Source organism: Chenopodium album, chromosome 12 (assembly GCF_948465745.1).
Source record: "Chenopodium album chromosome 12, dcCheAlbu1.1, whole genome shotgun sequence".
Taxonomy (NCBI): Eukaryota; Viridiplantae; Streptophyta; class Magnoliopsida; order Caryophyllales; family Amaranthaceae; genus Chenopodium; species Chenopodium album.
The window spans coordinates 46,502,021-46,524,062 of NC_137845.1; the positions used below are offsets into that span (position 1 = coordinate 46,502,021).

The window sequence follows — 22,042 nt, forward strand, 5'->3', positions numbered from 1 at the left end:
GGTTACAACACATAGGGGCAATTGCCTCTGCACTTCATCAGAAAGTCAGATTTTCAACCCCGGGCGGTGTGATAACCATTCATGGGGATGCAGTCTTACCGCACATGGCAACCACGGTGTGTAATATGGTGAGTTTTGGGGAAGGTTCGACTTCGAAACCAAAGAAAGAGAATTGTGAAAGATCATTATGGGACTTACTATCAAATTCCTCAATGTATCGTGAGGCTTTTAGTGATTATCTCAAAAGAACAATCATAAACGCCTCAACCCCTTTTAGAGATTTGAGGGAAATCTTCAAACTTGATGCGCACCAAGTCAAAGACAATTTGATTAGAAAGGGTTTTATAAATGACTCACTGGATCATGCAATGATATGTCATAACATCAAGTATCATCACGTTCACATTGATGAAGAGTCTTCCATTAATATGTGCCCGTACCATACATTGTTTGATTGGGAATTCGAAGAGGAAGAACTTAGACCTATAACAATAGATGATTTTTGTAACAACGATGTATATGAAAATGTATGTGGTAAAATTGATGCTGTTGTTAAATACAAAGGTGTAAGTTTCACCACAAGTTTCATAATCTATGATATACCAGTCCCCTATGATATCAAACTTGGTCAGCCTTGGATTTACCAATTTCATCCCCTCAAGTTAGTTCAATTCCAAAAGACGCCGGCACAGCTCCGTGAATCTTTAACTTTCCATAATGGCTCTATGATTTTAACCTTACGGCCTGAATGTCCAAATGATAAAAGCCCGCATCCAAAGGTTTCCACTATAGAAGGATCCAAGGCCTCTCGCCAAGAAAACATTGTCCCCCATTCTCGTCAAACTAGCCCCGAATTATTATATGATGTGCCTATCCATGAATCAATGTATTCTCAAAACGTATTTTAAACCTTAGACGCTTTTCACTCTTCCTCACGGAAAGGGAAAAACGTCAAACATCACAATTTCGATCCAAGGCTCACCTTTACAGATAGCGATTTACCCCCTAATCACTACCATAATGAACCACTGCATATCACTCTTCGACACGGTTCAAGTTATATTAATCACATATTGGTTGACACCGGATCTGATGTTAATCTCTGTTCCCGAGCATACCTGTACGAGCTAGGGTACAATGATTTACATATCACTTACCGCTCCATTCTTGTCAGAGGTTTTGACCAATTGCCAAGGAAAGTGACGGGGTCTATAGTCTTACCTTTGGTACATGAGAATGCTCTATTCAGCATAGAGTTTATGGTAGTAGATTTTCGACTCTCATGCAACTTGTTACTAGGGAGACCTTGGCTGCACGGGTGTAAAGCATTCTCATCTAGCTTACATCAAAAATTGAGAATGAGAGCATCATGGAGCATCATCACTATATGTGGTGACTATAGCAACCTATGAAGGTGAAAGCTCGTCACAATATGGCGGTTGGATAAACACCATAAGCACAACGGGTCATTACATAGAAAATGATGAAGTTGTTGAAATAAGGCGCCCACCCTTTGCAAAAAGAACAATATATTTTCCTATTTCGGAGAATGAACGGGACAAGACAAATTGAATGCCCAATAAGGCAAAGGCCGATGATATCCAAAGGAGGTTTAATTGGCTTTACGACAAAGATATAGCAGTTCCTTGTGAGGGGGTTGAAACATCTGCAAATAAAGTAGCATCTCTTCGATAAATCATGGAACCCTACATCTTCCTCGAAAACATCGACCTTTTTACAACGGAATCGTGCATGGTAGTATGTAAAGCATGGGCATCATGGATCTTGGACAAAGAAGATAACCCTTTCTATGTTGCTAAACGGAAAGCTGCTTGGGAGAAGCGACTTTAACCGGGGAAATAGATGCATGGTAGTGACCTTAGTCACATTTTCATTAAAGTCATCTTTGTAAAAGTTTTTTTTTTTTTTTTGTGAACTACGAGCGACTTGATCCCCAAAAAAAATGAAAAAAATAAAAAAAAATCTTGTAATAGGGTACATAGGCAGCTCACTTTGAGTGCAGTTGTAAAAATAATTAAAAAATAAAAAAAGTTGGTTTCCTTTTTATGTCGAACTATGATAGGCCTGATTTCCTGAATCACATTACACTCAGCACATTTCCACACTCGGGAATACGTAGGCAGCCTTCGGGCCCGGCCACTAACAGTTTGTTATTGTTGCAGGTTTCACTTATTTATTTATCTATTTATTTATTTTTCTTTCCTTCATCATGAGGTGGAAAATAGATGGAAAAGAACATTAATTCATATTTATATAGTGATACAACCATAACAGTGAATGAAAAAATACATAATACAAAGGTCAAAAAGGCCCTAACTGAATCTCAGGAGACGGTGGAGCTTTAAACACCTTTGTTTGACCCCAAATAAACCCTTTGCAATGATCAACCATAAGGAAGACTCCTCGAAGCATGTCTTGAGGGGAATGTCGAATACTAACTTCCCAACCACAAGAGCGCATTAGGAGTAGTATATCACACAACTTTTGCTCAGTATTTGTTGGGTAGACATCAAGCCTAGTCAGAGATGAGATGAGATGAAGTGGTTAACATCCATCACTACTTCTTATTGTTTCACCTCTAGAGAGCGAGCCTTTTGCAACCCATTTTGCAGTAAACAAAGCGAGAAAAAGGAAAAGCTAGGTCCTCTAAGCCTTGAACCAAAACCAAACTTCCAAACATGCCCGGGTTCTCGCAATATATACCCACCTTTACATCCATCTGAACCATCCGATAAGGCTGCTAGAGATAGAGTATGAGGATCTTCTTGTGACCAAGGAGTAGTTGACAATTCCCTAGTTAATCTATCTATTATTATGAAGAGACTCCTTTGACCTATTGACCATAAAGTCTCAGGGAGACGAGATACGTAACGCCTATGACGCGGAGGTAGTTTTTGAAGGAAATTCTCCTTAGATTCTCGATAGTTTGAAGGACCACCCATCATCATTGTTAAATGATTATAGGATATGAAATCTGATATACCCAACCAAGGATGATTAACTGAGCTCTGAGGCGGGCCTCTCCCTTGGCGTGAGGAAGTCCCAGAGTAAATACTGCGAGGGGTATTATAAGCCGATATGGCTATTGATCCTTCAGAAAATCGAGTGAGTGAAAAGAAACATGTGTCACTCCATAGGAATAGAGTTGATGGGAGAGAAAATACAAGACTTTGTTACGTCTATGTTTTCAGAGACCTCCTTGTCGATTGACAAATTAGAGATGAGTAGGACTAAACAAGTAGGAATATAGGTTTTGTGTAATATGGAGTTATTATGTAATATTTGACTCGTACAATACCCGCGAGCATCCCAAAACAATAACCTGAGAGACAAGTACATAGGAAGATTAAAAGGGAAATGTGATGGTAGGTTCGGACTTTCTACGAGTTAGCTAGCAAAAGGGAGGTTTTGACTTATAGTAGCTATGATAGGATAAAACGAGTCTCTAGAGAAAGGTAGGAACAGAGACAGGGCTAGCACCATTGTATTTGCCACAAATAAGAAGATTGACTCTAGAGAGCTATTTATCTCGAATACCTGGGGTGGACCAGTCACTAGTGCAAGTTTCACTAGAGCAACCGAAGGTGGGATAGCTGTAGAATTTTGATTATAAGGGAGAGAGAGGTTTTCCCTAGAAAATTGAGATGAATGATCTTCTTGCCGTATTGAACTAAGAATCTCGTTGCGTTCTCTTTCTCGTAATTCTTGGAGGGAAGAGCGCGAAGTGTCAGAGAAGAAGTGAATTAAATCACTAACGCGTGAGGCATTAGGATCCATAACTCAAATTTGAGCAAAGTGAGCAAAATTTCAAAAGAAAACACTTGAGAGAGAAGAAGTTTGGGTGAATAATCCTTATTCAAGTTTTAGTTTTTTATAATCCGAGAACCAATGTTGTGTTCAACACACAAGGAATTTTCGTAGTAGGGTCCAAGTTATTTTTGAATTTTTTTTTTAAAAAAAGGGGTGTTCATTCCTTTAAAAATCTTTTATTTACTTTTTTTTAGCTTGTCGAAGAAGTTTTTTGTAATGTTCCCTTTTTACCCCAAGAAATCTACCTGGACCCGCACAAGATCTAGGCTTGTCCGGCAAACCTCTTCTCACAGTTTACAATCTGATTGAGTAGCCCTCTCACCGGGTCATTCGACGCCAAGGGAAATTCATTCTCCACCAGCAAGCGAAATGTCTGAGATTCCTAGCCATGAAAGTTCACTAAACCCCGATACATCTAATGATCTTCGAGGAATGATGCGAGCTATCCTTGATCGTCAAGATACTATGGAAAAAACAATACAGAGTTTGTTAAGATAGACTGCAAGTGCTCCTCCTCCTCACCGTGATTCAAAGGTAGGTTCACCTTTGCATTTAGATGATGGAAACGGTGATAGAGAAACTCCTACCAAAATTGAGGAAGATATTCTCAAGCTCAAGGAAGTACTGAAGGGTACGACCAAAGCGGAACCTTGGTTGGATATTCATGGTCTCACCTTATTTCCGAAAGCACGACTGCCACTTGGGTTTAAGATGCCATCTCACGAGATTTGATGGTATAGGAAGTCCCACCAATTTCTTAAAACCGTACGTAGGGGCTATGAGTCCTTGGGGTGTTGATGAACCTTTAATGGCACAATTGTTTTAACAATATTTAGATGGGGCTGCCGCTCATTGGTTTCTTAATCTGGAAAAATTCAAAGAAAACTTCGTGGGCTGATATTGTGCGAGAATTTTCTAGCCAAAACAGATATAATGAAGAGATCGATGTAACAAGGAGGGATTTGAAGACAACTGCGCAAAATCCTAATGAGACGTTTTCTGCCTTTATTACTAGATGGAGAAACAAGGCTGCAAAGATGGTGAATAGGACGAACGAGGAAGAACAATTACAGATGATAGTGAAGAATCTTCTTCCCGTCTATCTAGGATGAATGGCTTTCCAGTATTTTCCGTCATTTAAGGTTCTCATATCAACAGGAACCTTGGTGGAGGATGCCATAAAAAAGGGAGATATCAAGAAGGACGAAGGGAGCAGCAGTAACACCTCTTACAATACTAAGTTTGGGGGCAACAAGAAAACCAATAACAATGACTCAATACCTTCAAAACCAACAAACTTGATACATAATATTGGCGCCGCTCCAGCATTCCAACTCAGGCCATAGAGAAATTTATCTCCTTTGAACATGACCTACGCTCAAGCTTTCTCCAAACTAAAAAAGGCCAACCTAGTTCAACCTTTGAACCCAAGGCCACCCCCATGAGACCCCCCTCCTAGTTACAACCTAAACCAACACTGTGAATTTCATCAAGGGCCTGGGCATGACATTGAAAATTTCACAGCATTCAAGCACCGCATTCAAGATCTAGTAGATAGAGGAAGGCTTTCAGCTGGGGCATCCTCTGATAAATTTAAAAATACGCAACCAAGCATCACTAATAATCCTCTTCCCAATCATAAGCCTCCTGTCTCTATAAACACCATCTCCACTTCTAGTAACCAGATTGATCTAACATTATTAATGGTTCGAAATGCCCCTCGAAGGTATGAGATGCCATTATCCGAGAATTATGTGTGTGTTGTGTATGATCACTCCACTCAGCAAAAGGTCAAGCTTGTGCCATGCAAGGGTTCCGGTGATATGGATCCGTTCTATGATGTCTGCGCCACTATGGGTTATAATGGGACATTTTGCCTAATAGATGATGAAGAAGAGGCTTTCTCATTGTTGTCAGTTACTGAGAAAAATGCTGGGGCACACCTTAATACCCTTGGTAATCAACAAGGTCCTATTTACTTTGACGATCTTAGTGATGATGAAGATCTACATGTGGCTCATTTGACTCGCTCAGGTTGTCACTTTAAACCCTCATATCTTGAAGATGAGAACCCCGTGGAAGCCTTGAAAAGGAAAGAAAAAGAAAAGGAATTAACAGAGGAGAATAAGGAAGAAGATGATGCAATTAGGCGCATGAAGGAGGTTAATGCAAATGTTTCTATATGGAAGTTATTGACTCATTCACAACCCCATCGGGCTGCTATTCTGAGACATCTCAATGAAGTTTCAATTGATCCATCCATAACTCCGGATCAAATGGTAGGACTTATTCATGGAGCCGACTACACTTTAATGTTTATCGACAATGATCTCCCAAAAAGGGTCAACTATAATAACTCTTTGCACATAACTGTGAAATGCCATAGGTGGACAATACATCGGGTACTTATTGACAATGGTTCTGCCATCAATGTATTCCCGTATCAAGTTATGACAAAGCTTGGTTATCAAAAAGAAGATTTGACACCTTCTAGCCAGGTTGTTAGGGCTTATGAAATTGCCAAAAAAGATGTTTTAGGGTCAATTGAGTTACTTTTGGAATATGGGCCAATGGCTAGAAATGTTGAATTTATGGTAATTGATATTGAAGCATGCTTTAACCTTTTGCTCGGAAGACCTTGGCTTCATGAGAACAGGGCAGTAGCCTCTACCTTACACCAAAAGGTGAAGTTGCTCACGGATCATGGTGCAGTAACACTTGTGGGTAATCCAGAAGTTATGAATGTTTCTAGTGTTGGGAAATCGGTGCTCCACTTAGATGAAGAAGAGGGTAGTCGATAACACGGATTCATTATTCATAATATTGGATCTGATTCAATTGGCTCATGGAAGGAAGAAGAAGAAACCAAGGAAGATCCGGAAGAGGACTTAGAGGAAGATGAAGAAATCAAGGAAGATCCGGAAGAGAAACTGAGGAAGATCCAGAAGAAGGGCTTCAAGAGGATGACAATAACTCTGAGGTTAATCCTCAAGAAGTTAGGGGTGGAAAAAATTTGTCTAATGAAGGCAGAAGAAGAGCCTAAAACTCCAAAAGACAATGACCCATGTTTTAGAGGAGAATCTTGGACAAGTAATTCTTTTAGACAGGGTCATGATGAGGGATCTCAAAAAAGGTCTAGGGCCGAGGATTTTGATTTGGATTTCGATGTCCTGTGTTATAAGGTTAGTATACCCGGAGGAGTTGATTCTTTTCCCTAACTACAGGCATGTAGATCGTTATCTTAATCTTCCCCAGTTCGAGAAGTTCAATGGGTTGGGAGATCCCATCATCCATTTATAGAACTTTGTGAACACCTTATATCCTTTAAATGTTCCAGAAGAACATTTTCCTATGTTTTTCAATAGAAGTCTAGGTGGGCCTGCGGTATCCTGGTATTATACCTCAGGGGTAACAAGTAAAGGTTCTTGGGGAGAAATAGCTCAAGCATTCAGTGATTGGGCGTTTGAATTTCAACAGACTAACACCGAAAAACTGAAGCTAGGTGAATATGGAGCAAAGTGATCGGGAATCATTTTCACATCTCTTTTCAAGATGTTCTTACATTCGGGCTCAACTTCGTTTTCCCATTACTGACCGGGAGTTCATGTTGATATTACTAAGGAAGTTAAATGATTTTTATTATTGTCATATGGTCTCTATCAAATACGCCGACCTCTCGCACATGGAGAGACATGGTTACGAAATTGATGCCTATCGACTACAGGAAAGAAGGCCTAAGGTGCACCCTCAAGGTGAAAGAGCTAACAGGAGGATATTCACTCGAATCGACGAACCATTGAGTGTGGTGTACGATCGTTTTAGCAAAAAAGGTATTCTTCGGGCAAAAAGCTATGTGTATTCATTACCACCACATGGAACCGATATGAGACAATATTGTAGTTATTGTCATCAATATGGGCATAGAATAGATACTTGTTATGACCTTAAGTGTGCAATCCAGGATCTCATTGATCGTGGGATCATCACTCCAGCCTATCCTAAGTCTAACGCACCAGAGATAAACCCGGCACAGCCAGAGGCCTCTCAAGCTGATTTGTTCCTTCAACTGCTCGAAGAAGGTCGTATCAAGCCACTACCTCGTCGAGCAGGAGCTGATCCTGTTGGGAAAAATCTCAACAAATATTGTCACTATCATCAGTTACATGTCCATGATACTAACGAATGTCACGCCCTCCGTTGGTGTATAAAGCGCACAACTGGAATTTCCTGCCCGAATCAGAAAGTGTCCACAAATGCCCTTTCCATTTTGACAGTCGAAGACGATCCCACTCTTTTGATTGCTCGTCACTATTCGAAAAAGATATTTCAACAAGACTACGAGAAATACTGTTGAAAATCCTGAAGCCTAAGGAATCTCTACATGGGGAAGGAAGCATCCGCAACAACATGTTGATCTCTATCTTACCCTCCATCAAGAAGGATGAATGAAAGGGGTAGTATGAACTTTGTAAACCAAGCATTTTTTTTTTCTCTTTATATTTTCTTTTGGTATAAAGAACTACGTATAGCTTGATCCCTCAAAGCACTATTTCATGATCATACACAAGAATTGTACTTGCACGCACATTGTTATTGGGGTACGTAGGTTACTCTGATCGAGTGCAGCTGTTTCAAAAAAAAATCTTTTTTTCTTCCATTTTGAACTACGACGGGTCTGATTCTCCAAAAAAAATATACAAAAAATATGTCTGGAGATACGTAGGCAGCCTTATGGCGCGACCCGAAATAATTAAAAGATTTTTTTTTTTGGAATGAACACCCCGCTAACTTATCTAACTTTATAGACGTCTTTTAAATGTTTACCAAAATCTTTTTCCCGCATGCATTTTTGCATTTATCATTTACTTTTTTTATTATTTTAAAAAAAAGGAGGAAGTCCTAATCTTGAGTATGTAATGTTTAGGTATCCTTTTCCAACCAATGACCAACCGAACTCGAAAATCTACTCTATCCCCGGACTTCATTCAAGAAATCCAAGATCTAATACCACAAACACTTACTAGAGGACTTCAATTGATGTTGAAAATGGATTATGTTCCGGGAGCTGGTTTAGGACGAAACGGTGAAGGCATGAGGCACCCAATCCCAATAATTTATAAGCCAAATCGTCATGGTTTGGGTTTCAATAAGAAAATGGGTTCTAAGTTATGAAAAGGAAGTCTCTCACCTTGAATGGGCAATTTGTGTTGCAAAACAACACTGAGCCGTTTTATGAGTTTCCGGAACCTTGGTGTGACTTGAATAAAGAGAAAATTCACCCTAGGTTAGAAATTTTCTTTGCAGAAGCAAGGAATGAAGAATTTATTAAGAAATGGTTTGATAAGAAACCGGTATTTAAGAAAGATATTGATTAGGCTGACCATCTAAAGCAAGGAGTTCTAAGAGGCTTGTTTTCATCAATTTCTGATTATGAAGTTCGATTCGATCCCATTACACTTATCACTCCAATAAAAACAGAAGTTGAAAATAATATCCGACCCGAAACTCAAGAACGATTCCTTCCTTTCCCCGAACTATATCTTTTTCAATCCTCTACCTCAGACGGTTATGAAACTGATAATTCGTCATCTAGCCAATCATCTATCCATACACTGCCTGATATCTCATATCATGAAGATATCGATGAAGTTACTTGTAAACATATTTGCGTACAAGAAATTGATCTTGATCATGATGCATTTTCTAATAATGAACTTTTCAACGAACCTAAATCATGTGTGACACCCATGGAAGAGTCTGTAACTGTAAACATAGGTACGAATAATGATGTAAAAGAAGTCAAGATAGGATCGTCCCTTTCCCTTGATGAACAAAATGCATTCATTATTTTACTTAAAGAATATGTGGATGTGTTTGCATGGTCTTATGCTGATATGCCTGGTCAATCGTAATATTGCTGAACATTATATACCACTCTACCCCGATAGCAAGGCAAAGCAACAAAAGCTTTGTAGAATGAAACCGGAAGTTAGTCTCAAAGTTAAAGAAGAAATTCAAAAGCATCTTGATGCCAACTTCATCAAACCAATCAAGCATCCGGAATGGCTGGCGAATGTGGTGGTAGTGCCCAAAAAAGATGGAAGAGTCAGAGTGTGCATTGATTTTAGGGATTTAAATTCAGCATCACTGAAAGACTATTTTCCATTGCCCCACATTGATGTTCTAGTTGATAACAATCAGATACTCATGTCAGAAGAGGACATGTCAAAAACTTCTTTCATTACCCCATAGGGAACCTTTTGTTATAGAGCAATGCCCTTCGGATTAAAGAATGTTGGGGCAACCTATCAACGGGCTGCAACGACGATTTTGCATGATCTCATCCATGATATTGTGGAGGTCTATGTTGATGATATGATTGTCAAAAGTCATGATTGTGAGACACACATTGATGCTTTAAAATCATTTTTCGACAAAATTAGGAAATACAATCAGATATTGAATCCTCAAAAATGTGTATTTGGAGTAACTTCGGGAAAGCTTCTAGGCTTCGTTGTAAGTCAAGACGGAATTAAATTCGACTCTGACAAAGTAAAGGCCATACAAGAGCTTCCTCCACCAACAACGGAAAAGGAGATTTAGGGATTTCTTGGTAGAATTCAATATATTAGTAGGTTCATATCACAATTGACAACCCGGTGTAAACCTATATTCAACGTTACATAAGAAAAATGTTCCTACAAAATGGAATGACGAATGTCAGGCTTCATTCGATTCAATGAAAGAATACCTCTTCAATCCTCCAGTTTTAATGCCACTAAAGCCGGGGCAACCCTTGATATTATATCTTACTATCACGAAAACGCCCATGGTAGTTCTCTTGGCACAATACCAAGAAGGTACAAGGAAGGAAATAGCTATCTACTACCTCAGCAAAAAGTTCCTGGAGTATGAAACTAGATACACTCCTTTGGAAAAAGCTTGCATTGCCCTTATTTACGCAACAAAGAAGATTCGACATTATTTGCAAGCACATACTACTCATCTGGTTTCGAGGTTAGATCCAATCAAGTACATTTTTGAGAAGCCAATCTGTAGGGAATATTTCAAGCTATCCCAAACTTGAGCCCCACTGTGATCATACACTTAAGTATGGTGGCGTCCAAAGGGAAGGAAGCTAGAGCAAAAGAGTCGCCAACAAGTTATAGGAACTTGTAAACCGTTCACAAGGTGAAGATTACACCCCTTAATGATCCAGGAGATCGTCAACTCCAAAAGGTCTTGAACCAAATAGGGTTCGGGGATGAAGGTACAAATCCAACCTAAAAGAGATTGAACCTGCCCTAAAAAGGCCTCTACTTCATTCTTCTCGTATTCATGTGCGCTTTCTGACTAACATGCAATCAATAGGTTAACCCTAAACCTGTTTAATCTATGTTGTTGAATTTAATGCACAAACAAAACTACTATTGGCGATCACTTGAATTATAATCATAGTAGCCCTAAATAAGATTATTAATTATCTTATTAAGCGTGATTACAAGTACAAATTCCCTTTGAACATGCATAAAAGGCGTGATCAAGCAATAACAATGAATAAGCATCAAGCAACATGATAATTATCAATCATAATTATAACAATTATAAAAATAATCATGCTAATAATAAAGCTTAGATATAATAGCAAGATCCTAGGCATGATACTAACAAGATTAATAACAAATCCTAACATGTCACTAAGCATCAAAGATCAAAGCTTTAAACCTAACATGATACTAACATGATATTGATATGATATTAGAAAGCATAGGAAGCACCCTAAACATGATACTAGAAAGCAATAATAACATCCTAAGCATGATGCTAGGAATTAATAAATATCAAACATGCTTTCTACAAGAATAGAGCAATAAGATTACATACTTTGATGGCTCGTATCTCTTTCTAATAACAAAATACACGCGTTAGTAACTTCAAGGAAAAGTATAAAACAAACAATTAAATCAAATAATTGAAATAGAGATTTGGGACCAAAGCCTCAGAAATTATAACCTTTCACGTCTAGGGCGAAGGCAACTTCGAACTCGGCTAGGTGTTTCTAGATCTCGTGTATGTGGAATTTTGTTTGTGAAAGCTAGAGAGATGAGAGCTTAGAGAGAATAAACTGATTGATTGTTGATAATTGAAGAATAAAAACGGCGGTTTAGGACCCTATTTATAAGAAAACACTCCGGAAATAGGTAGAATTTGATAAGGAATAAAACTCCCTTCTGTCGCCGCAAAACCAAACCTGTTGCTTGGCGACAAGCTCTGTCGCGTGGCGACAAGGCTTGTCGCGTAGCGACAAGCTCTGTCGCGTGGCGACAAGGCTTGTCGCGTAGCGACAGGCCTGTCGTTTGGCGACAGCCTGGATTCCTACGCGCTTTCAAACACGGAGTCCACTTATCAATCAAAATTGACTTGTAAAGTTTGTATGCAAACTGAAATCGTATTTTTCATAAAATAATATTTTATTCCAAGTAAAACTTATCAAAATATAATTATTAATTCTAATTTTATTAGGACTTAAAAGAACCTTTTAGAGAATTCTAGAAGACTATCATTAATTCCAATAAATTTAGGAATAATAATTATCATTGGGCCCTCCCCTAGATCATCGGGCCACATGTAAAGATCAAACCGGGCTCAGTTTAGTATTTTGGCCATAACTTCCTCATTATTCATCGGAATTGGGCTTATAATATATCGTTGGAAAGATCTTTGCAAGACCCATCCAATTACACTATTATTGGACCCTTGTCATGGACCAAACTAAATTGGATTGGCTGTTTTCATAAAATAGAGTTGTTTTTTGAAAACAGAAAGATAGAATTTTTAATAAAAACCAACCGCAACACTTGACCTTTCACACTTTCACTTCGTTCGATAATCATTCGACGCAAAAGGTATTCATCACTGGGTTTGTTTTTGGGGAGACAAAAATGGGTTTCTATAGAAGCCCCCACTTTGAATGAGTTTGGAGAAACGCATGTTTCGAAAACGAAAGTCAAAGTAGCGATAGGGACGGAGAATGATTCAGAACGTTCTGCGATCCTAAATCATTCTTGTAACACCGATACCTGCAAACTAGCGTTAGTTAAACAGATAAAAGAGTTAAGAAACACGTATCTTGCAAAGTCGAGCACACGTCTCTGAAGGTAACCGATTTGTTGCATTGTTGTTTTGACGCTAGAGAACGCCATCCCACCTGAAGACTGCTACGCTTGTAACTGCCTCCAATTTCCGTTGTGATAATCCTCCACAAGCCAGGGAACACTATCGAAGATTGCTTCGCTTGAAAAGATCCTCTTCCGCTTTGCGACCATCTTCCACATCTTAGGGAACACGATCGAAGATAACTCCGCTTGAAATCACCTTCAGTTGTTTGTGACAACCCTCCACAAGCTAGGGAACGGTGTCGAAGATATCTTTGCCTGAAGTCATCCTCATTTGTTGCGACAATACTCCGAAGAATATCACCGAAGACCAATGCCTATTGATCCTTTAAAGTTCGCTTGAACTTTGCTTCCGCTATGCCAGTACGTTGGCGCTTTTGCTTCTTGTGAACCATTATGTCGGCGCTTTTGCTGTTTATGAACCATTATGTCGGTGCCTTTGTAATGAGCCTATGTTCAGGCACTTTAAGCGAAGTGAGACGATCTTTTTACCAGGTCGATCACTTGATTTAATCGTAATCGAGCCGATCATCATGTCAAGTTGCTTAGAGGGGCTAACTAGCGTACCAAGGAACCCAAATCGCTGCACGAGGTTCACACAACCATATTATGGAGCCCTGTATTCTGTCGCGGCTCCAGCGCTAGCCGAAACTGCTTGTCGCCGCTATTTCTGCTTGTCGCCAAGCGACAGGCTTTGTCGCCACGCGACAAACTTGTCGTTTGGCGACAGGGTCGGGTGCTTTAAATACCTTCCCTTTCTTCTTCATTTTCCGCTGCTGCTGTTCTGTTTTTTGCATTTGCTCAAAAGTTCAACTTCTCGTTCTCGCTCAATTCTCAACCGAATTCGCTCAAACTTGTTGCAAATCAAAGCTTATTTCATCTATTTTCCTGATCCATTTAAGTTTTGTTCAAACTCAACTCGGTTTTTGCTGAATTATGCATTCTTTGTTCGCGACTTTTCCGAAAATTCGAACATGTTCTTGCTTAATTTGCTTCTCTTGTTGAATTTTATGCCTTGAACTTGCTTGATTATGCTTACACATTGCCTTGGGAGTGTTTTGAGACTTGTTTGACTCAATTTGGTGAAGAAATGAGCGATTCACCATTGTTGGACCTCTTGAGGCCGTGAAGAACAATGTGATCCGTTATTTGTGTTTTTACTAGTTGTTTTTGTACAATTTGTCACAATATTTGTCATAGTATTGCAAGAAATTGTTTGGGTTCTTGAAAATGCTAATTATGCTTATATTGAATTTGTGTTTTAGTGCTACGTGCTCCATTTTTTTTGTGAACATAGTATCATGCGGCTAGGCGAACCTTAGATACTATAGAACCTTAATCTTTATTATTTGCATAATATAGCATGGTTAGGAAACGCGGCTTTGGTTCTCAGTCGAGGGACACACGCCAGGAGGACGAGCCTGTCGGCGAGGGTGAGGACCCCTCTACTAGACTTGGACTTCTTCTAGAGGGGGATGAGCACACTCTTTTCTTTTCTCCTGAGCACCATATTTCTAAGCAGGTGCGACGCGGGCTCATCAGTGGGAGGACTCGCAGTCATGGTTCTGGCAACAACATCATCGGTACGTTAAATAAAGCGTACTTCAGCAGAGACGAGGCGTTGCGACAGCTGTGGGAGTCCTGTGGGTTGACTTCCCTATTTCGGGCTACTCAAGCCACGTACTCCTATGATGGGAGTAACCTCATCGTACGAGCTTTGGTGGAGTTCATTTGGGACACCACCAACACCTCTCACTTTCCCTAGGGTGAGATGACGGTCACTCCTGCCGATTTTAGTCTCATCACGGGTTTGGAGTTTCGTTCTTTTCCACTGCCATTTGACAGTGATATTACTGTCTACTCACCGATGGTTTTGGAGTTATTTGGTCCGATTACTATTCGAGCCCGTGCTGAGGCTCAGCCGGGACAACTTAGTTCCCGGTGCATCCGCCGTTCCACCTTGGTAGCGGCTTTTGAGGATGATGCGACTACTCGCGAGCAAGGGGTGCGCATCTTTGTTCTTATTTTGCTGTCAGGGACCTTTTCTCCTGACAAGGGTAGTCGAGTGCTCCTCTACTACCTGAGAGCTGTTCGCGACCTTCACCTGGTCGGGACGTATGATTGGGCCATCTTAGCCTATGCTGAATTTCTTCTGGGCCTGCGACGTTCCTGCCGTCACAGGGCCTTGTCTGGAGAGATCGCACTTTTCTAGTTTCTGGAGGGTCGTAGAGGTATATTTCTATCCTTTTGAAATTAGCTCTAGACTTGCGCAAGCATTTACTGACTTTCTCTTATCTATGTAGATTTGGTTCTACGAGTACTTCCCCTCGCTTGCGCTGGTGAGACCTTCACCTCGCGAGCTCCCCGTTGGCACCAGTTGGGGAGGTCGCACTGGCCAGGTCGAGACTGCACGTATTCGAGATCTGATCCTCTCGGTAGATTCTCGTGAACACTTGTTATTATATTTTTTTTTATATTTACTCTTTTGAGGGCATTTATCTTACATAGCTGTTTTGTAGGATCCTGGCGTGGTGTACGGACCATGGGCTGATTTGGCTATACCTGCGCTGGCCACGCGGTATACTACCGAGCGTCGTTATTTTCAGGGGACGTATGATGCTACGGTGTATCTTGGCGAGAGAGTAGCTATTCAGCACTCCTCGGATGTTTTCGTCGTCCCCGCTTGCCCGCCTCAACATATGTTTCATGAGGCGTTGATGCGTGACTCCGCGAGTCGGTCGTCTCCTGGCACTCCCTAGCGGTCTCATGTCCATTTGGAGCAGAGTTACGAGGATGACTTGCTGCCTTTGCTAGCGCCGACCCCTGTTTTGTCTAAGGAGGCAGCGGTATGCTTTACTTTTCATTTTTCTTTAGGTAGCCCCTAAATGAATTCTGGTCATTTGAATTTTATTTTATCAGGCTGGGCCTAGGGAGTTCGTCCCTCCGAGGATGTCTATCTATTACCAGGGTATGTTCGGACCGATCGAGGAGATGATTCCTCCAGACCCCAAGGATCAACGTTTTGTGGAGCGCTCCATTCCTCGTCACCAGACTCGAGTGAGCTTATCTATTTTCTTGATTTTGTATTTGTTCTGCATTATTACTGACTTTATTCCTTTGACAGTTTTCTCGCGAGGTGATGACAGCTATGGCGAGGTGTATAGACGCCTTTCGCAGCCAGCTCGTGAGGTTACGGAACCGAGCTACCTGTCGGGGGAACGACGTTGAGTAGGTATCTCTCTTGTCTTTCCTTTGTGTCACCTTTTATTATATCCTTTACTTGGTATCTGACTTGATTTACCTTTGCAGGGACAGCCTATTCCTTCACCCCGCACTCGGTCGAGACCCGAGGCTAGGAGAGAGCCGACTAAATCTGGCTCAAGGCGTCGCCGCACTTCTGATGGCGGCCGAGGTGGCCGATCTGAGGCTGCTCCAACCGAGGACTCGGTTTCTTCGCCTGAGGATGTCTTTGGTAGGCCGACGGGCCAAGGAGGAGTGACATCGGCTCTTTCGATGGGTGGTGGGACGTACGAGGTTGGCTCGTCGTCGCAGCAGATATTGCAACCTCAGCCGTTGTCGATTGGTGAGCCTGGGTGGACTGGACTTGAGCTGAGGTTTCCACCAACTGGTGGGTCAGGAGATGGTGAGGGGCATACACCCCGGACTACAGCGTTCTTTGATATGATGGGCGTACCTGATCATCTATAGCCTCCGGCACCATAGTTTGTACCTGTGTTTATTTTTTTGACTTCATAGGACTTTGTCTTTTTTAGATTAGACATATTGTATATAAAAACTTTTTATATTAAGCCTGTTTTATCTTTGCATTTTATTTTTCATTTTATGTGCATGTGAGTGTGTGCAATTGTGACTTAATTTTTGCGCAAAAATTTCCGTCATTTTTATTATCAATGGAGGGTATCCGACTTTTTCCCCCAAAAGAAAAAAATGAAAAATAAAATGATTTGTATATAGGGGTATTGAATAACGGGGTGTAATGTGCAAAATCAAAGTCGAATCGAAGTCAAAAAAACGTGGTTTGCATAATGCGTAATTGTCGCTGGCTTGGACGCGTTGTCGCCACGCGACAGACGTTGCCACGCGACAAGCTTGTCGTTTGGCGACAGACTTGTTTTTCCAAATCCTTTCAGAATTCGAAATCTGCCAAAAATTGTTTATAAATAGCCCCCAAATCTGACGATTTCTGTATAATTCGAACAGATTAACTCAAAAATTAGTCATGGCTTTAATTAAGAAGAGTTTTTGTGATTTCACTCGTGAGTGGTGTCGTTCTTTAACTGCGAAGGAGAGAAAAGAACTTGACTTTTTCCATATGGGGGGTATTTATGGCATAAAGGGGGTAGATCTTGATATAGACTTCATTCATACCGCCTTAGAATATTGGGATCCTAATACTCATTGCTTTAGATTAGGCTATGATGAAATTTGCCCTTTACCAAAAGAGTTTGGTGCCATTCTAGGCTTTCCTTCATTAAATCTTGTGGTAATGCCTAGGGTGATCACTAGTGGAAAAATAGCTATCCATAACAGGCAAAAACAGCCCATCCGTAACGAGCAAGGGGTGTTACGAATGCGGCCGTTACGGATAGTCTATGTTATTCGTAACGGGCAGCGCCCTGCCCGTTACGAATAACCCGTTATCCGTAACGGGCAGCTAAAATGCCCGTTATAAATAACCCGTTATCCGTAACGGGCATTTTAACTGCCCGTTCCAAATAACGGGTTATTTGTAACGGACATTTTAACTGCCCGTTACAAATAACCCGTTATTCGTAACGGACTTTTAAACCGCCCATTACAAATAACGGGTTATTTGTAACGAACATTTAATTTGCCCGTTACAAATACAATTGAAGCCAATTAAAAAAAAATGGTAGCAGGATATACCTGCTACTTGGTAATCTGCTATGATGCGGAATCTTTAATTATTATTTTTAATGTTCAATAATAACATATGCAAAATTCAATTAATTATAAGTTAAGATACAACTTGCACTAATGTCCAAATTGACTTTACAACTCCCTAACATGAATCAAAAGTAGAAAAGCTACTACATAATTCCACTAAACCTCTTCATTCTATTTCTTTTTCTCACTAAACCTCCATAATTCCAAAGCTGAACAAGGCAACTTCTGAGACTGCTTTCTAACTGCATTTTTCCCACGGAAATTAAGGCCTTTGAAGGCGTACATAGCAGCCCTGCTTATTTATTAGCTTGTGCTTGACACCCAGACTAATGAGTTCTGCATCCCTGCATATGCCCTTGCCATACTCGATTTCAAATTCAGCATAAAAGGTGGTGCGTGCTTGTTCTTTATGACTTTCACAAGGACATGATTCTCGACAATCTGCAGAATGAAACAGTGCATATAGTTTAGGGGATTCATACACTATTTGCCAAGAAAAAATGTTGATAATTTAACAAACTACACACAAGCAGTTCATAAACCTTCCTCAACTCTCAAGAAAACATATCCAATTCATAACAAAATTTGGCATTCTAAGTTTCAGTAGTTTATATCAGATGTATCTCTCTTAACAGCCATTAATAGGGGAGGATTACAATTTAAAATTACTTGATCTCTACCTGATTCAAAAATAGCAATATACACAGTGACTGAGACAATGAATGGCTTAATTTTCAAAGTGCTTGGCTCATTAATCTTGCTTGCATTGCCATGTGTGCATTACCCATTTCACCATCAAGTTCTCCTTTTGGCACAAGGGCAGCAACATGCATTTAGGAATAAATATTTTACTATATATGAGAGATCTTACAACTAATGATAAAGACAATCAATAAGTTTGAGCATAGTAACCACACATATTACATGAGACAATTTTAAAATTATTTAATCATAAAAATGCACATCAAAGAGACACCTCTAATTTTAAGTGCAACTCATAGTCTACAAATTTGTAGGGTTGTATAATCTGATCCCAATAGCCCTCTTCTAGTTCAAAGTAGAATAACAATCCTAATAACATTAAAGCTACTTGTACAGTCATATAGTTCCACACCCCAAAAATAGAAATAATCAATAGAAATAAGGGTAAAAAGAAGCAAGCAGCTTACTTTGAAATTATATATTTGACGACGTGAAAAGGTCACTATGCAATCCCCTTTTTTTATATTCGTAAATGATCCAAGAGGCACCTTTGATGGTTCCAAAGGTGATAACCTATCATAATATTTTATCTGCATAACAAACAGGGATAAAAGAAGTCAAAACAAAACAATGAAAGAAACAACATATATTAGCTGATAAAGAAGCAACATTGGCTCTTGGCACAAACTTTAAAGAAGAGATCAAGGAGAGTAAATGACAAATCACAATAACAAAGCAGCCAATATCCTTACACATCCCTCTTACCTGTGTTCAAATTATTTGAAATTTTTTTGTCCATTAACCTTCTCTAATTAATTCCTATTAGTGTGTGCTATGAGGCAATATAGCTTGTCATAGTCTTTTGAGGCAATATATTTATAATAACTTCTTTTAGTCTTTCAAGAATCTTGTCATTCTATATTATGATCTAATTCATATTAGTTAACTTTAAATTCATTATTTTTTAGTTGACAATACCAAATTCATGAGACTTGGAAGGCTTAAATCAGATGTGGTAGCGTTAAATTAGAGGGCCAAGGCTATATTTTTCTAACAAAAAACCATTTATCATACTTTACAATAGTTAATTCTATTACTTAGATGAGTTGATTTTAGGCCACAGTAGCATAGTACATTGAAATGAATACAATGATCTCCAAGATACCTGGGCACTGAACAGCAATAATAGATAATATAAGTGCATTTAAACTTTCTATCCCCAAAACAAAGATAACTGTAAACACATGAGAAATGCAAGTGAAAATGGATCCTTGCTTACACTATCAACTACCACAACATCAAGTGAACCACTTCGAATGAGAGTATCCACAAGGCTAAGAGCTTGTTCACTACAATCTGGTTGTGATAGAAGCAGATTTTGTGTATTTACACCAATAGCTTCTGCTAGAGCTGGATCAAGAGCGTGTTCAGCATGAACAAAAGGCATAGTACCCTACATGGATAAATGATGATACATGAGTCATGTAATCACTAGCACGGATACAGACATTAAAAAAAAAAAAAAAAAAAAGGTTGATTTTAAATCCAGCTTGCCCCTGAAAGTAAATATTTAATCAAAATACAAATTCAAATACATGCAATTAATAAATAATTTTTCTAGCTTTAATTCTTAAAATGAAACATATCATGTATATAGGAGACATCTACATTGATGATGCTGCGAATGGACAGTCAAATTACGGGCTTAAGTGATCCTATACTAATGGGTAACAAGTCGTCTTCTTAGAAGTGAGAAGAGGTCTAAGCAAATAGTATGAGCAATTAAATTAACATGATTTCCCTGGTAATCTAGAAACTCTCTGAAACTAAAGCTAAGATCTTGAATGTATAACTAAAAAAATCGAAGCATCTATAAATCACCCTTAATACAAAGGCTTGAATACCTAATCTCGATAATGTCCAAAATAAAGCGGAACAACAACAACAACAATTTAACCAAAAAAAAAAGGAATTAAAGCTTAATTGGTTACCCTTATTTCTTCCTTCTTATCGGGAGCTGATGTAGCATAGTTTCTCTGACATACAAAAAATAAAAAAAATAAAAAAAATTGGAATAAATCCCCAAATTAATCCACGCTAAACAACAAATTAATCCAATTACATTTCCATCCCCAAAAATAAAAATCCCTAATTTAAATCTAATACAAATTGCATGTAGAAAAAAATAAAGCAAATTAGAATTCACAAGAACAAATTCAAGAATTTAAACAAAGATCCCCAGAAATCAATTCAAGAAGAGGAAAAAACAATTGAAGGACTTCTTACCTCACGAACTAAAATGGTTGAAGTTTTTGGCAAAGATATCCCCAATTATCTAAGAATTGTTCTTAAGTAGTTAGGTTTAGAGATCTTCATTTGTTGTTAAGGGGAAGATTGATGGAGGAGAGGAGAGAGGACTTGAGTTTGAAATGAGACAAAGAAGTGAATGACGGGGAGGAGAGGAGAGGAGAGGAGAGAGAGAGGGAGTGAGGGACTGATGAGAGAGAAAGAGGTGAATACAGCTATTAAGTGAAACCGTGAAACCCTAAAAAGCCAAGTAACGGGCTTCTCTCATCAGTTGGGCCAAGTTTAGGCAGTATCGGGCACAATATGCCTGTTACGTGTAATATAGTATTCGTAACGGGCAAAATAGTGTCCGTTACGAATACTTATTTATTCGTAACGGGCACTAATTTGTCCGTTACAAATACATACGTATTCGTAACGGACACTATTTTGCCCGTTACGAATATATAAGTATTCGTAACGGACACTATTTTGCCCGTTACGAATATCTTAATTGTAACGGGCAAAACTTTGCCCGTTACAAATAGCTTGTTACGAGAGATTTTTTCCACTAGTGTGAGTGAGTATTATTACAAAGATTATGAGCGTTTCCTTGACCTTAGGGGTAAAGATCTAAAAAACATAGTGCATGGTAATAATGTTGATTTAAAAGAATTTGCACGTTTTTATTTTGATAGACCACGCTCTGAATCTTTTCATGTTTATAGGAGATGAGCTTTCCTCTTTTGCATGCTTAGTCAATATTTTCTTACTAATAGTAAAAATAATGATGGTCAAGCAATTATAATATCTGTGCTAGAACAAATCGAACTGGGAGAAATCCAATGCCATTAATCGTTGGAGAGACTATGCTTAGTCTTGATGAATTGAAAAAGAATCCATAAGCACTTCTTCGAGGCTCTCCAATTTTATTATAGGTAGAAAAATAATATTCTTAATTACAGAAATTAAAAAACATATTTTTGTATAGCAATATTGATTATGTGCATTGATTTTTACAGATGTGGCTCATGGAGAGACTAGAATTGATTAGTCCTCCTGATAATATTGACAAATATACCCCCAATTGCTTTGTTCGACGAAAGAAACGTTTCTCC

The 22,042-nt window shown here is 39.3% G+C and overlaps 1 protein-coding gene across 3 annotated transcripts; it reads right to left on the reverse strand.

Annotated features, from left to right (window-relative positions):
* Positions 1-17,936: 17,936 nt before the first annotated feature.
* On the reverse strand, positions 17,937-21,141 carry LOC145572464 (uncharacterized). 3 transcript variants are annotated; one of them, XR_014096862.1, is made up of 6 exons: positions 20,925-21,141; positions 20,630-20,674; positions 19,918-20,091; positions 19,106-19,228; positions 18,617-18,741; positions 17,937-18,377 (listed from the first exon to the last, which is right to left on the reverse strand). XR_014096862.1 is itself a non-coding variant. In XM_081631438.1 (5 exons), the coding sequence occupies exons 3-5, from the start codon at positions 20,083-20,085 to the stop codon at positions 18,240-18,242; spliced, it is 429 nt and encodes a 142-aa protein (XP_081487564.1). In that variant the 5' UTR covers positions 20,086-20,091; positions 20,630-20,674; positions 20,925-21,141; the 3' UTR covers positions 17,937-18,239. The 3 variants fall into 3 exon arrangements, 2 of the variants coding, with proteins under 2 accessions (XP_081487564.1, XP_081487565.1); XM_081631438.1 differs by lacking the exon at positions 18,617-18,741; XM_081631439.1 differs by lacking the exons at positions 18,617-18,741; positions 20,630-20,674.
* Positions 21,142-22,042: the final 901 nt, after the last annotated feature.

Bases quoted from the DNA above. Each gene is read 5' to 3' on its own strand.
- LOC145572464 (XM_081631439.1), bottom strand. From the start codon at position 20,085: ATGCCTTTTGTTCATGCTGAACACGCTCTTGATCCAGCTCTAGCAGAA. The intron at 19,229-19,917 runs GTAAGCAAGGAT...TTTGTTATGCAG, and splicing joins ATGTTGTGGTAGTTGATAGT to ATAAAATATTATGATAGGTT. The intron at 18,378-19,105 runs GTAAGCTGCTTG...TTCATTCTGCAG, and splicing joins GTCAAATATATAATTTCAAA to ATTGTCGAGAATCATGTCCT.